General features: G+C 62.5%; 2 protein-coding genes across 11 annotated transcripts in view; one reads left to right on the top strand and one right to left on the bottom strand.

The window, feature by feature from the left end:
* The window catches only part of KCNG2 (potassium voltage-gated channel modifier subfamily G member 2), a 56,038-nt gene extending 46,633 nt beyond the window's left edge, over positions 1-9,405 (top strand). The window contains 5 exon segments of the mRNA XM_072815052.1: positions 5,716-5,884; positions 5,887-6,006; positions 6,009-6,032; positions 6,035-6,135; positions 6,138-9,405. Of these exon segments, the coding sequence (XP_072671153.1) occupies positions 5,716-5,884; positions 5,887-6,006; positions 6,009-6,032; positions 6,035-6,135; positions 6,138-6,524 (801 nt within the window). The 3' untranslated portion in view covers positions 6,525-9,405.
* A 653-nt stretch (positions 9,406-10,058) lies between these two features.
* SLC66A2 (solute carrier family 66 member 2) overlaps positions 10,059-14,981 on the bottom strand; it is a 44,863-nt gene continuing 39,940 nt past the window's right edge. For 5 of the 10 annotated variants that reach the window (XM_072815673.1, XM_072815122.1, XM_072815341.1 and 2 more), the window contains one exon: positions 10,059-11,739. In XM_072815673.1, the coding sequence (XP_072671774.1) occupies positions 11,678-11,739 (62 nt within the window). In that variant the 3' untranslated portion in view covers positions 10,059-11,677. Of the gene's footprint in view, positions 11,740-12,831; positions 13,610-14,981 lie in introns of those variants that run through there. The other 5 variants (XR_012026165.1, XR_012026134.1, XM_072815566.1 and 2 more) reach the window with 4 other exon arrangements.

Here is a 14,981-nt window from a genome sequence, read left to right as displayed (position 1 = left end):
GGAGACACTGAACACTTCCCCCAGGAGTGGAGCAAAGCTGACGAGGAAAGCAGGAGTCCTGGGCAGGCAGCGGTGCGCAGACGGAAGGAACAGGCTACAACTGGAAAGAGAGAAAACTGTATGTGTTTTTTAAATGCCCACAAAGCCGCGAAAAAGCCTGCAGAACTCCTGAGTGAGCACACTCATGCACCCCAGGTCTTCCCCGGGAGAGGTGACAGTGCGCGTCTGTCACAGATCCCATGTGGACGAGCATGTGGCTGACCTGAAACAGCCCCTAACTGGGAACAAGTGTACATAAGCTGGTGACGGAGCAGATGCATCCATGCAGCAAGCTACCTGGAGATCAGGGACAAACCGCAGATGCCCCGTCCCTGAGCCTCACAGCACACAGGGCCGGAAGGGCAGATGCAAAAGGCTAAATCCGATGTCCTCCCACTGGTGAGATGTGGAAGAGGCAAGGGCATCACAATCGCTGGGGGCCAGGTGGAGACGGTCTGGCTGTAAGGGGGCCATGGTGCCCTGGTCATTGGGTGGACAGGTGTGCAGTGAGCGTGCAGGTCGAGGTGGACATGCACTTCACAGGCATTTACAACACACTTGTGAGAACTGGTCACATAGATCCTCAGCCCAGTGACCTGGGGCCTGCCTGGACCCACCCAAGGCCTCCAGATCCTGGGCCTGGTGGGGCAGGGGTTACATTTGCAGAGCGACTTAGGGACAGCTCTGCAATCCTGACAAATGAGGAAATGTTCTTGACGAGCCCGTGATTCCCTTCCCAGGAAAGCCCTAGACACGCCCAACACGATACGTGCAGAATATTCCCAGCACTTTGGTTGGTTGGTTGGTTGGTTGGTTTTTTGCTTGTTTTTTGTTAACAGCAGACGGTGACACCCACCTGGGGTTTGAGACCATGCTCCAAACCTGGTAGTCAGCTTAGCAGCACTGCAATTCCCCGGGGGCAGAGGCTGCAGGCCCGGCAGCGACTGACCCGTGTGCCTACAAGTGTGTCTGTCTGTAGTGCGGCCACGGTTCGGTGACCAGCCTGCTTTCTTTGGGGCTGATCTCTGGTTCCTGGGCCCCGAGTGATGGAAGGCACCCATTTCCTGTTCCAGAAACACGACAGGCTGGGGACAGACCTTCAGCCTAAGGTCTTGGGCACCTGCTGTGCAACTTCCAGTCCCCGCTGGCACCAGGCAGGCTTCAAGGTTGACACTAGCCCCAGGGGTCAATGGGGAAGGGCAGGCCGTGGCCTCCAGCAGGAGGGGAAGTTCGCCTGAGGGACCCCATGGGAGGTCTAGCTCGTGTCCAGAGGAGAGGTAGGTGAGGGCAGCGTCTGGGCTGCCGGCTGGAGGGAAGAGGAGGCTTTGCCGGAGGGCTATGGAGGCAGGGGCCATGCACCCTGGCTGGACACCTGCTCACCTTCGGCCCTGACTCAGGCCATCCCAACCCACTCAGGCTCCTCGGCCATGGCCTCCAAGACGCTGTCCCAGGCCCTCCTCCTCCCACTGGGCCTACCCACCCTCTGTGGAAGCTCTTCCACAGGCTGTGTGGACACTTGGGGAAACCTTTTAGGAACCTCCTCCAGCCTCCCGCCAGTATCCACTGCCCCTAGGCTTTCTGGACGTGGGTCCAGCATCCTTGCCCTGACCTGGGGCCCCGGGCTCACGTTGCTCTGGGCCTGGAGGCCAGGTTTCCTCCATTGTTTGCTCTCCTGACCCCTGAGGGGGGGCACTCACAGCCTGGATGCCACCTCCCCGTTGTCTGGGCCGTCCCCGGGGCCAGTCTTGGCAGCCGCGGCTGGCACCAGCCTTGACCACCAGGGCAGCATGAGCCCGCAGCTCTCGGCCATTTCTGTAGGGACATCCACTCTGTACTGTTCCAACCATCCCGTTGGCCCGTGGCCTCTGTCTGGGCTGGGTCGGTCCCCTCAGGCTAATGTTTCCATCTCCAAACCCCCCGGGTGACATGTGAGAGGATGCCAGCAGGAGGCAGAAGAGCAGATAGCGAGGGCCACCCTCCATGCTCGCGGTGAGCCGGGCTGGGCGGAGGTTTATTTCCGACCACTTTAGACCAAACAGCCCAGATGGGTCAGATCATGATGAAGGATGGAGGCAGGGAGTGGGGGTGGGGGTGGTTCGAGTGAGCCTACAGGGTCCCTGCTTATGCTCGGGTGCGGGCAGCCGTCCCCAGGGGGCCGGGGTCTCCATCCCTCCTGCACATGGTCGAGCCCACCTGGGGACACTCACGGCTGCATGGGACCAACAGCAGGGCAGGGTCTCAGGGCCACAGTGGCCTAGGGGGCGGCTGGGGGTGCAGCATGGACACCAAACACCCCTGCACTGTGGTCCTCAGACTCTGGCAGGCGAGGGAGGCCAGGCCCTGGTGCCCTTCCCCAAACCCCCTCCCTGTCCTGAGCCTGGGTCCCAGCTGCCTCCCGACAGAAGGCCTGTGGCTGGGCTTTTCCACTGGAATCCTGTCTCCTGGCTTCTTACACCTGATGCCTGGCGTCCACGTCCTGAGGCTCTCCGTCCAGCTGGGCGTCCCTGTCCTGAGGCTGTCTGTCCAGCCCCCCATCCATGTCCTGAGGCTCTCCATCCAGTCAGGCGCCGGTGCCGAGGTGCTCAGGAATACACAGTGCATCAGGCCCTGGCCTGAAGAGTCCTGTAACTGCCCAGAGTTTGACTTAGCTTCAGCCAGATTCAACACGGGGGAATGTGCCCTTGGGGTGGACAAGCAGCGAGTCCCCAGGTTCACCGAGGCCCAGGAATGGACCCAGAGCCACCAGCCTAGCAGTGCGACCCTGACCTAGACAAGCTGGGGGTGGGGTCCCCCTTGAAGCCCCAGTGCCGTGAGCTCCCGTGGGCATGGACACAGCCCTGGGGAGATTGGATGGATGACACAGGACCAGCAGGCCTGGGTCTGTCAGCCCGGAAGCTGGCCTTGGTCCTATGGAACCTACCAGAAGGATGAGTGGCAGATGCCCTTGATGCACCTCTGCTCCTAGTTGCCTTTCTCCCAGGCTGTGGACTGCCCTCCCACTGGGCCTCGCCCCTCAGGGCTGTCCTGTGAGGGTCTGGGGTGAACAGAGCCAGGTGGCCCCCACAACACCCTCTGCGAGGGGAGCGTGGCCAGCGCCCACCCCACCCCCAGAGCTGAAGGTAGTGTCCCCGGAGAACCTGGGTCTGAGAGTGAGGCTGGCAGCTGGAAGCAGGCAGGGGCCCCCAGGGCACCCCAAGGGCCTAAGAGGGGCAGGAGTCTGGGGGGCTGCGCACATAGCAGCCCCTCGTCCTGAGGAGACGTCAGAGCCCACTGTGCCACCCCACTCAGGACAGAGGAACACAGGCACAGACTGGACATGCTGGCGACCCCAGGACGGGCCGCACTGCCCACAGAGACCCCAGGCCCCCCGGTCAGGCTGTCACCCCGCTTATCTGTAAATCAAGGGCACAGAAGCCACAGGAGTTTCTGGAATAGTCGCATACCTGGGACCTGTAAGGAGCCAGCTGTCCTCTCCAGGCCAGGAAGGCCAGTGATGCCTGGGGAGCCCTGCATGGCTCAAACACCGCCCACCCTGCAAGGAAGCCCGTTGGGAAGACCCTCGACCAGGGGGACCCACCCCGGAGCTGGGGCAAGCACTGCTTCTGATGGGGCAGAAACTGCCAAGCTGCATCCCTGCACCCGCGACCGGGCAAGCACCTGCCCAAAGCAGAGGTCTCAGGCCGACGGCTGGTCACTGAGGGGCTGGACTCACTGAGTACGCATGTCACCTGAGCACTGGGCAACTACGGGCGGGCAAACCCCGAGAGGTCGGGGGAACCTGTCTGTCCTGGGGTCCCAGAGGCCTCGGGACCAATCAGGGCCCGGCTCTGGGTAAACAAGCCCTGGGGGCCCACCCCCCGCCATGCCCTCAGGATGCCAGGGTCACTGCTGTGACATGCGTGCGGTCATGACAGTGACAACACTGCCAGTCCTCCCAGAGCTGACATCTGTGGAGGATGCAGACTCGTGGCTGCTGGCCCCACCCCAGGGAGGGCTTGGGCATGAGGTTCTGCCCCCAGAGCTTCGGGGGGCATGAGCCAGTGGGGGACAGTGGAAGGGCCCCAGTCCTCTCACTGCCGACGTCGGGGGGACGCGGGAGCTCAGCGCTGCAGGCCAGATGGGGCGGGACCAGGACCCGCCTGGAGTGTACCAAGCTCCCCGGATGTGCGGGTTATCTAAGTGCTTCTGGATACCTGGTGAGCTTTCATCCATCCCTTCTCTGTCCTCTGGCGCTGGCGTGCTGTGCACATGCCTCCATTTCTCTCAGAACCCCTGGCTTGGGGTTCTGAGACAAATGCACAAGTCCCTTGTCTCAGCACGACAGGTCACAGTTCGTTCCTTGGACAGTTCCGAGCCACTCTGCAGCTCCTCCAGTGAATGTATTTGTTCTTGTGCTTTTCAGCTCCAAAACGTCCATGTGGCTGTTTTAAACGTTTTCTCTTTATTCATAATCTCCCTTGATGCAGTGGATGTCATCACACATCCCCTTCCTCCTTGGATCTTCCTCTGGTCCGTGAACACAGACGGTGCTTCTCCAAAGTCTGACACCTGGTCCTCTCAGGTGCCATTTCTATTGCCTGATTTTTTTCTCATGTATGGATCATACCTCACCGTTTCTTTGGCTGCTCTGTGGGGTTTTGTTGGCTACTAGACGTTTCAGTGTAGTGTAGAGCAATCCTGAGTAATGTCCCCCTATTCACTTAGGACTCACTACTGTTATTTTAGTGACTGGTTCAATGATTTTAGTGCAGTGTCTTCCTGTCCCTCCACACACATGCACACGCATGCACACATACACACGCATATGAACATGTGTGCACACAGATGCCACCCCTCGAGGAGGCACAGCTTGGGTCCGCCCACAACCACCCGGGGTGAACTCCCTTCCTGTGTTCCTTCACTACAACCCCTGATCCTTGAACATACCTCCTGGCTGACCTCCGTGCCACGTTACAAACGAAGTCAGTTTCTTTAGCAAGAAATGAGGAGCTGTTTTAGAGGCCTGCCCTCCCCCACCCTGCGCCCCAGGCAAAACCTCTGTGCTAGGCTCTGGAGTCAGGTATGGGGATGGTGCCAGGCTTCCCTGAGGGGAGTGGGGGGGCGTGCGACGGAGGGCCGAACAGAGGGCCGGGGTCCTCAGGCCAGCCTCTCCCCACACCAGCCAGGGACAGGGTGGGGGCTCGGTGTTCCTAGAGCAGCTCGGGGCAGAGCTCCATCCCAGTGCCCCCGGGGTGGGGACGGGGAAGGAGGTGCCCCTGGGTGGGGACTGGGCGGGAGGTGCCCCCCTTCTCAAGCACACTGTCCCAGGGAGGAGGGGGTGCAGGGAGGTGAAGGGAGGCCTGTGTTCCCAAGCTGAGCTAGGGGTGGGGAGGGGGTATTTCTCTGGCCTTTTAAAATGAATTTTCGTACATTTTCTTGAATAGATGTTACATTTGCTGTTTGCCCTTAGGCCTGTTTCCAGAGGCTTTAATGGTTACTTTTAATGATTTTCTCCAGTTGTGCTGGGGAACGGGTCAGCCGAGCTTCTCTGGGCTCCCAGGCGGGACACCAGCCACTACGGAGATCTTTTTGCAGGGGGACTGGGCCCTGCAGCTGTGCGCCCTCCCGGTCGGGGTCGAGGAGGACCCCGGTGCATGACCTCTCTTCCCACCACCTCATCCCACCCTCTCCCCGCAGGGCGAGTGTTCCCCCAAGTGCCGCGGCCACTTCGTGGGGGAGACCGTGTGCGTGGCCTGGTTCTCCTTCGAGTTCCTGCTGCGCTCACTGCAGGCGGAGAGCAAGTGCGCCTTCCTGCGGTCGCCGCTCGACATCATCTACATCCTGGCCATCCTGCCCGTCTACGCGTCGCGCTCGTGGGGTTGGTGGCCGGGGGCGCGGGCGCCGTCGCGGGGGGCGCGGCGCTGCTGGAGCTGGAGCGCGCGGGGCTGGGGCTGGGGCTGGCGCTGCGGCTGCTGCGGGCACTGCGCGCCCCTCGCTGGGGCTGCGCTCGCTCGGGTCACGGTGCGCCGCTGCGAGCTCGGCCTGCTGCTCCTCTTCCTGTGCGTGGCCATGGCGCTGTTCGCGCCGCCCGTGCACCTGGGCACCTGGGCACCTGGCCGAGCGCGAGCTGGGCGGGCGCACGTCGCGACTTCTCCAGCGAGCCGGCCAGCTACTGGTGGGCCGTCATCTCCATGACCACCGTGGGCTACGGCGACACCGGGCAGGCGGTGGCGCTCAGCAGCATCCTCAGCGGCATCCTGCTCATGGCCTTCCCGGTCACCTCCATCTTCCACACCTTCTCGCGCTCCTACTGCGAGCTCAAGGAGCAGCAGCAGCGCGCTGCCAGCCCCGCGGCCCTGCGCGAGGACAGCACGCGCTCAGCCACCGCCACCGCCACCGCCACCGCCACCGCCACCGCCACGGAGGGCAGCTGGCCGGGGCCGGGCGGCGCGGGTCAAGGCGGGGTCCCCGTGCCTGGGGTGTACAGGACTGCGCCCCGCCAGTAGGAGCTCGGCCCTCCCTCGCCGCCCCGCCCCCTCTGGAACCCTTTGCTTCTGGCTCGGGCGGGGGTGAGAGGCGCCCCTGCACCGGCCGTCAGCCCGTGCCCTTCTCTCCTACTTCCCTTCGGATCCGACTCCGCCCGGAAACTCCCAGCGAGTAGGGGAAGCCACAGGCCACACCTGGCCCCAGTGGAGCCTCAGCCGCCGTCCTCCGTGGCCACGGCGGGCCCAGGCGCGGCACCTCAACACGTGACAGACACAAGGGGGACGTGAGCACAGCCACCCAGCTCGGGGTGGGGGGGCGGCCCTGACCTCTGACCTGCCCCCTGCACTAGCTCTGGGGTTTTCCTGGAGGCCTCCTCACTCGTGCTCCCCTGAAAACGCCTCCGCGGAGCCCAAGGTGTGCCCAAGGTGTGCAAGCTGGCCTCGGGCCCTTCCCTGGGGTCGCCTCCACCAGGGGAAGGGGGAAGGGGGCAGGAGCCCGACGCAGCTCCCGGAGGCCTGTCCTCACCAAGCGCCAGCAGAGTCTGCTGGAAGCCCAGATGGCAGGAACTTCCCAAATCATGTCACTTTGTACTTTTTCATTCTAAAGAGCAGAGCCAGGACACTGGAGACACTGCTGCCATGGCCGCGGGGAGAAGCGCCTGAACCACCCCAGAGGGCCCCCCCTGCGCCCCCCTGCCATCCCCCACCGAGGGTGAAGCCAGAGCCAGAGAGGCTGAGGGGGTGCTGGGGGTGGCCTTGCCCCGAGGCCATTTGTTAGGACGCCGCTGTTGCCCGATAAACCACACCACTCCCCTGCCTCTCCAAGTTCCTTGGGCCAAACCAGCGTCCACCCCAGGCCGGGAGGGCTTTCCCGTGCTCACGGGGACTTGGCAGGTGACCCGGTGGGACACATCTGCCTGCACCAAACCCTGCGAGCACAGCCCGCAGTATCTAGTCCCACGGCAGAGCCCCATCCCCACACTGTGCCCCCAGGCCAGGGGTTCTTGAGGACCCAGGGCTGGATCTGGCAGGATTCAAACCCCAAGCCCCAGCTCCACAGGCGCACACTCCTCTCTCTCCTCCCTGCAGGCGCTGGAGCACCTGGGCTCCGCCTCAAGTCTGTAGGGACAGCAGGGAAGCTGACTTCACCAAGATCAGAACGGGCTGAGGCCCTGAACCACAGGGAGGTGAAGGCTGTGTCCCCCGCCCCCCCCCCCCCCCCCATCGATCCCGCTCAGATGCTCACAGCACCTGAAGCAGGAAGGGATGCAGCCTCACTGTCCTGGAGGGACCTAGCCTCACAGGAGCACCTGCAGCTTCTCCTTGCAGCCCACTTCCTACATCCCTTGGGGCAGGTCCCCAGCTCCCTGCTGCAACCCCACCTGGAGCCAAGGCCAAAGGAGGAGCTGCCAGGAGAGAGGGCCGGGGGCCGGGGCCACTGAGTGCAGGCTCCAGGCAGATGGGACCTAGGGCTTAGCGGCGCATCCTCTGATGTGCTGGGTCGGCTGCCAGCCCACAGGGTGGACCCGGGTACCCATACACCCCATGGTGACCGCGCTCCCACAGTGACGGCATGCGGCTTGCTCAATGCCTGCTACCTGGTGACATGGCGGGCTGCAGGTGCCCAGGGGATGCTGTGCTCGGAGGCCACACTCAGGGCATCTGATCCCCTGCTCCTCAACTGGCAGGGCTGATGCCCTCCAGGGCAAACTGCATTTCCTAAGTGTCACCAGGAAGACCTCCAGGAACACCCCGGGGCGTCCCTCTAAGGAGCAGGCCAGTGTGGGGGGACAGCCTGAGGAATCTGCCCCTGTGCCCCTCCTCACTGTGGCTGCAGTGGCTCTGACACCACCCAGAACCCCCAAGGCCCGCGAGCCCTCCAGGACGCACCAGGACGTGCACCACGGGGGGAAGCACACAGACCAGCCCCCCTCACAGGCCGGGCCCCCTCGGGCGGTGGCCTCACTGTCCCAGTCTGGTCGGGGGCCCAGGGACTTGCCAGGTCCCTGCTGACAAGATGTACTAAAACAGGTAGGGAGGCCTGCGTGTGGTGCTGATGCACAGAAGCAGGGCGGGAGGCAGGGGATGTGGTCTGCGAACAGGACACGGCAACCCCCAAGTCGGCCCAGGGCATCACTGGGGGGACACGGGCTCTAACAGCTGTGGGCCTTGGTCCACCATGCCCCGTGAGCTCCAGAAGGCATTAGGACTTGGGCCTGCGATGCTCAGGGGCAGCAGGCACCCCCTGGGCCTCAGGGCTGCTGTCCATCTCGGCCCAACTGCCCCCCCCACACTGAGCCTGGGGCCCCACTGCCATCCCACCCTGGCAGGGGTCTGGGCTTCCCCCACATCAACTGCACACCTTCCACCCCGCCTCATGTGTGCACAGGGCTTCTCTGCAGCTTGAGCTGCGGCCACGTTCACGGCCATCCAGCTGCTCTGGGTTCCTGGCAGCCCCGGGGGCGGGCGGCACCTGGTCCCTCACCCACAGGCGGGGCGCTATCCCCACTCAGTCCCATCCCAGAGGCTGCCCCAGGGGAGGAAGGGCTCGTCCCCCTTGTCATGCAGTTACTGGGCCTGGTGCCACCCAACAGGCTGCTGTGTGCAGATCCAGGCACGGGCCCTCTCAGCAGGGGGGAGCACAGGTGTCCCCACTCCACCTCCCTGCTCCTCAGCAGAGCCTCAGAACACAGGCTACAGGAAAGTTCTGAAGAATCGAGATGCACTCTGGGCGCCCAGGGGGGCTCAGGGGTCAGCTCAGGCCGTGACCCCAGGGTCCTGGGATCGAGTCCCACATTGGGATCCCCACAGGGAGCCTGGTTCTCCCTCTGTGTCTCTGCCTTTCTCTCTGGGTCTCTCATGAACAAATAAAATCTTTAAAAGAACAGGATGTGCTCACAAAGGCACCTTTGTCTACTTGCATTTCTCATTTCACTGCTGGAACTTTTACTGCATGAACGTAATTAAAAGTTAATTTTAATTCACACATCAGAAAGAAAGTAAAAATCCACACAAGGCAGGACAAGGCCCATGCGGGAGATGCGCACCACCTGAGGGCCATGCGGCGTCACTGGCTGGACCAGCTCTGGGGCCAGTGCTGGGGGAGGGTGGGGACGCAGCCAAAAACTTAAAATACGACTTTGGTGTATCTTCACCGTGTCTTTTTCATATTGTTGATATGTCACCCCCACATGTAAACTGTCTCCATGAAAAAAAAAGCTGCTCAGTACAGACCGTGCCGTCGCTACTTGCAACACAGATGCCTCGGCTCCCCTCGTCCTCAACGGGCCACGTGGCCTTTCTCTGAACACACTTCTCAGCCTCCAGGGGCACTCGGCGCTTGATCTCTGCAGGCCCAGCGTCACCAGCAGGAGGCCCCACCTCCCAGGGGCTGGTCTGTCCAGGGCGTGCAGAGACGGCAGCCCGGGCCTCACTGGGGCAGCGTTGACCCCAAGGAGGGGCGCCTGCTGTTCCCTGGGGGCCCCAAGTGAAGGGAGGCCCGGACACAAGGCCCCCTGACCAGGGCCCTGTCCCTACCCATTCACAAGGCCACACTGGATCCATGAGGGCTTTATTGTGTTCAAGCCACAGTGCTGACACAGTCTCCCCAGCCAGGTGTGTGCGGTCACAGCTGTGGCCCCTTCGTGTGTAGGAGACAAACGTGCTCAGAGCCTCTGATAGCCCAGGTCACAGCGAGGACCCTCACGCGGACACTCAAGAGTCCACAGGAAAACTCAGGAGCAGCACACAGCTTTGAGGGCAGACACCACTGAGCTTTGGCACCGCCTGTGCTAACATGCCAGAGCTGCCCCTCTGCCCAACAGAAGGGAGGCCACATGGAAGCATCTAGAACACGCAGATGTGGGCGGCCTGGGAGCTTGCCTGGGGCCATTGGGCACAGCTGAGATGCTCATGTAGAACTGGAGGGGAGGGGGATGCAGGGCGACCGAAGATGCCCGCCCAGCCCCCACCCTGGACGGTCACCCAGGCCCGAGAGCTAGGCACGTGGGGACACCCGCCCCACAGTCCCCTCTCCTGACCTGCAGGCCCCTCCCTGCCCTGGAAGACGCATGTGGAAGGCCCTATGCTGCAGGTGTGAGCAACTCCCAGGATGTGGGGGGGGAAAGCCCACACATGTGGCCCTCCCTGGGGCAGGGGTGCATCATCTGCCCAGGCCTGACCCCAGGCCCCTGGCTTTCCTGGGAGCACACGTGGACTACCCGCCCCTGCACCCCCAGGACTTGTGGGCAACTCCGGGCTCTGGTGCCAAGCCCCTGAGCATGGACACAGGTTGCCCCTGCTACCTGTGGCGTCTGCACCAGCATCTTCAGGATGCCCTGCACAGCCCTGGATCCACTGCCACCTGGGGCCACGTCCTGAGTCCCATGAGGCAGCTGCACTGAAGGCAGCTCTGATGAGGCCAAGTCCGGCCAGAGGAGCAAGAGCACCCGTAATGGGCATCCTCGCGACATCCTTTCCACAGGAGCAGGTGCATATAAAGCCCCAGCCACGCTCTGCAGGCCCCGGCCACCATCACCTTCGGTTACATGCTGGCACCAGGGCACCCACCGTTTGGGCCATTCAGAGGGCAGGACCACGTTCTCTGTGCCACCTTCCTTGCTCCCCAACCCCACCCCTGCTGAGGGTCACCCAGGCTGCAGGCCCCGGGGACCCCGCCCGTCAATCCCCAGACCCCAGCAGGCTGGAACCCAGTGGAGGATTCCCGGCACCCTCTGTCCAGCAGTGGCCTGAGGTCTGCCTCTTCCTGGGTCCATGTGCATGTTCCAAGTTCCAGACAGGCGTGTTTTGGGAGGAAGGAGGACACACTTGCTTGTCCATCACCTGGGAAGCGGCTGCAGCCCAGCCATGGGGTATGAAGCCCACTCCACTCGTCCTTAGGGTGAGCAAGCACAGACGTCGGCACCAGGCCCCCAGCAGCCCACCCGGACCCACAGAGGCCAATCGGGATACCAGCAGCCGGGCTGGCGCCCCTGCGAGAGACACACATCCTCATCTTCCCCAGATGCCTCAGAGGGCCTTGGCACTGGCTGGGTGTGCCACATGGGGGGCCGGCTTCTGGGGGCGGCGGGCGAAGGCATAGGCCTGCCCCAGGATGGCCAGGTCCACCAGCACCTGCAGCAGGCCGCACACGGAGAACTGGAGGGGTGCACCATTCAGCAAGAAGTAGGCCGTCTTGAAGGTGTCACCGCTAGTCCACATGAGCACCATCTTGATACTGTGGGGACACAAGCCAAGGGTGAGGAGCGCTCAGGACACAGAACAGGGGCTCAGGACCCCACACCCTTCCCATCCTCGCCCCGAGGCCACCGCGTGCACAGTCACAGGGACCAAGGCCCCTCAGCTGACACGGTGGCAGGGACCATATGCCCTCAGAAGCACCCACCCCTTAGGAGACTCCCCGTGGCCCCCAACGGGAGGGGGATGACCACCCCGACAAGGTGTTCCAGGGGGCCCAGCAGGCAGGGACAGCAGCCACAGCCCGCAGATGCCGGCAAGCAGCACTTGGCCACAGGGACGGGCAGGCCGTGTGCAGCCCTTCTCCCCCAAGCCTTCCCACCCTGGGGTCCCCAGGCTGCACCCACGGGGACAGAGGACAAAACCAGGGGAGCCACTGCCCTTGGGAATCCCTGCTGGCTGGACCCTCTCGCTCACAAGATCACAGGAGGGCGATTCCATCTCTGGTCACAATGCCAACCGCCCCCCCCCCCAACATCCTAGATTCGCCGCCGAGACAGGGACCCTCTGTGAGTAAGGAGAGGATCACCGTGACCCATGCACACACATCCGGGCACGCAGGCCCCAGCACCCCGGCTGCCACCCAGGGGGCCTGAGCCCCGCTGTCTAGTCACAGCAGACCCAGGTCCACTGGTCACATAGGTGACTGACCAGCACTCAGCGGGAAGGAGGGGATGGAGTCCCCAACACAGAGGATGCACACTGACTGCAAACACCTGGGTGGAGGCAGGAGCAGGGTGAGGGCGGGGCCGACACCTGCAGCCCTGGGGATCCTCACACCCGCCACCCCAGGCTGGTTCTCGTTCCTAGGACCGAGGACCAGAGTGAGGAGCCTGTCTCCTGTACCCCCGCCCAAGGCCCTGGCAGGGGCTCAAACACTGCTCTGCGTGCCCTCCACCCACTGGGAGTCAAACTGGCCGTGCGGAACCCAGACAGGAGGTGGGGAGCTAAAACCTAAGGCCTGGGCAGCTGCGCGCTGCCAGTCTGCGAACAGGACGTCATGTCCAGAAAAGCCCACTGGTGCACCGTATCCAGGCTGTGATTCTGGCTCACAGCATTTCAAAATTTTCGGTTTTTGTTTTGTTTTTTAAAGATTTTATTTATTTATTCATGAGAGACACACAGAGAGAGGGGCAGAGACGCAGGCAGAGGGAGAAGCAGGCTCCATGCAGGGAACCCGATGAGCGACTCAATCCCGTGCCAAACTGCTGGGCCACCTGGGCCGCCCTCAAGATCTTTGTTTTGAGTTAGTGGGTAATTGTGCATTTTAAAAATCCAGATTTATTATCCAAAACAGATCCTGCTTTCCTGGCTGCGTTCAATGTGTGACATTGGTGCTCAGCAGGTTATGACGGGATACGTGTTTGGGATTTGCTGAACTTGTCCAATCTGTAAGTTTATTGAACATCAAATTTGGAAAGTTTTCGATGTTTCTTTGGCTATTTTTGTCTGCTCTCCACCCCTTCTCTCCTCCAGACTCAGATGACATCAATGTGAGATTTTGGGTACTTTCTCTACTTTTCTCTGTTGTTGAGAATGTATGATTTTCATAAACGCATCTTCCCCTGCCTCCTGCACCCCACCCAAGTACATTTCTGTTGGGCTTTACTGTATTTTTTTTTATTGAAAACGCTCAAGTGGTGTTCTTAGCGCCATCTCTGAGGAGACGCCCAGCTTCCATTCACTTCCAGAGCCCTTGCTCATCTCTGGGTTCCTCGCGGCCGCCGCAGAGTCTGCTGGTTGCCTTCTCAAGAGCTGTGCAGGTTTCCTGGTTCTCATTCGAGTAATTTTGGTTTGTATCCTGGACACTGTGCACGTTACAGAACGAGGCCCCGCCGAGAACTTCCATCCTAATGACAATGGACGCAGTCCTGTTCAATCTGCACCTGAGCTCAGCTCTGCTTCCGGGGCCCATGCCATGTGGGCAGTGCACGGCAGGTCCCCCCTCCACGGCCAGTCCTCCACACCCAGGGGCCAGTCAGGGCCCCACCCATGACATTCCAAGGCCCCTCCCCAGGTGTGTCCTACCCCCACCTCCCTGAGCTGCCTCGGGGACACTCTCCTCCATGGCCTGTGGCTAGAGAACCAACAGCTCCCGTGTTGCAGCCCCGCCATGCGTGCCCTATGGTCAACAGGCCTCAGGTCCACATGGTGGGTGGACACATGGAGAGGGTAGAGGCATGGGCTCCCTTGGCTCTTAGGGGAGGGGGACCTGCCCTCGCAGAGGGTGCCTGCCTGCCACCTGGGGCCACCAGGACGGGGCCCTGATGTAAAAGATCGGCCACAATGTCAACACCCAACACCGACTTCACCCCCCTCCCGCATGCAGAGCAGCGGTGGCTCCCTTGGGTGCTCGTCTTCCCACCAGGCACGGGCCTGAGGCTGGCAGGGAAGGGAGGGCATGACAACCCTTCAGCCACACACATAGGGGGCTCTGGTTCCCTGCCCCCAACCTCCCCCTGACCTGCCCCTGCCCCCAACATGCCCCCCGACCACCCCTGACCTGGCCCCGATATGCCACCGACCTGCACTGACCTGCCCCTGACCTCCCAAGACCTGCCCCCCAACCTCCCCCAACATGCCACCAATCTGCCCCCGACCTCCCACGATCTGCCCCCGACCTGCCCCCAACCTGTCCCCCGACCTCCCCGATCTGCCCACCTGGCCCTGTCCCTAACCTGCCCCCAACCTGCCCCTGACCTGCCCCCCAGGCTTGTGCCCAGGCCTCCACTTGTACTCGAGGGCAGAGATGGGCTTCTGCTGCTGGCCTCATGAAAAGACCTGAGATCAGTGGTCGGGGTCTGTGTTCCCCAGTGGCCCCCTTTCCCCAATGGGTCCCCACCGACAGGTGACCTGGTCAACCCTGGACAAGGATTTGTCACCCGAGGTAATAAAGAGCCCTCCCATTCCCAAGGCTGTGCCTCTGCCCCTATCGTCCTTGTGAGGACTTCAGGGGCCACAGGAGGGCTGAGCCTGCAGGTGACTCTGCGCCATCAGGACCTCAGGGCTGGATGGCAGGAGAGGAGCGCAGGGAGCAGCAGGTGGTGCCCTTGGAGCTGCAGGGCAGGGGCTCTGGCTACTGCACAATTGAGCTATTGGGGGGAGTGGGGGGAAGGCAATGGACAGAGCAGAGCCAGGGGCCCCGTGAGGACGGCCATGTCAGGCAGGGGTCAGGGTCAGGGTTAGGTCTGCGCCCCCAGGAGGCCACAGGCACCGGGCACA

This window comes from Canis lupus, chromosome 1, assembly GCF_048164855.1.
Source record: "Canis lupus baileyi chromosome 1, mCanLup2.hap1, whole genome shotgun sequence".
Taxonomy (NCBI): Eukaryota; Metazoa; Chordata; class Mammalia; order Carnivora; family Canidae; genus Canis; species Canis lupus.
Note: the sequence above shows the minus strand (reverse complement) of the source record. Positions and strands in the feature narration are given on the sequence as shown.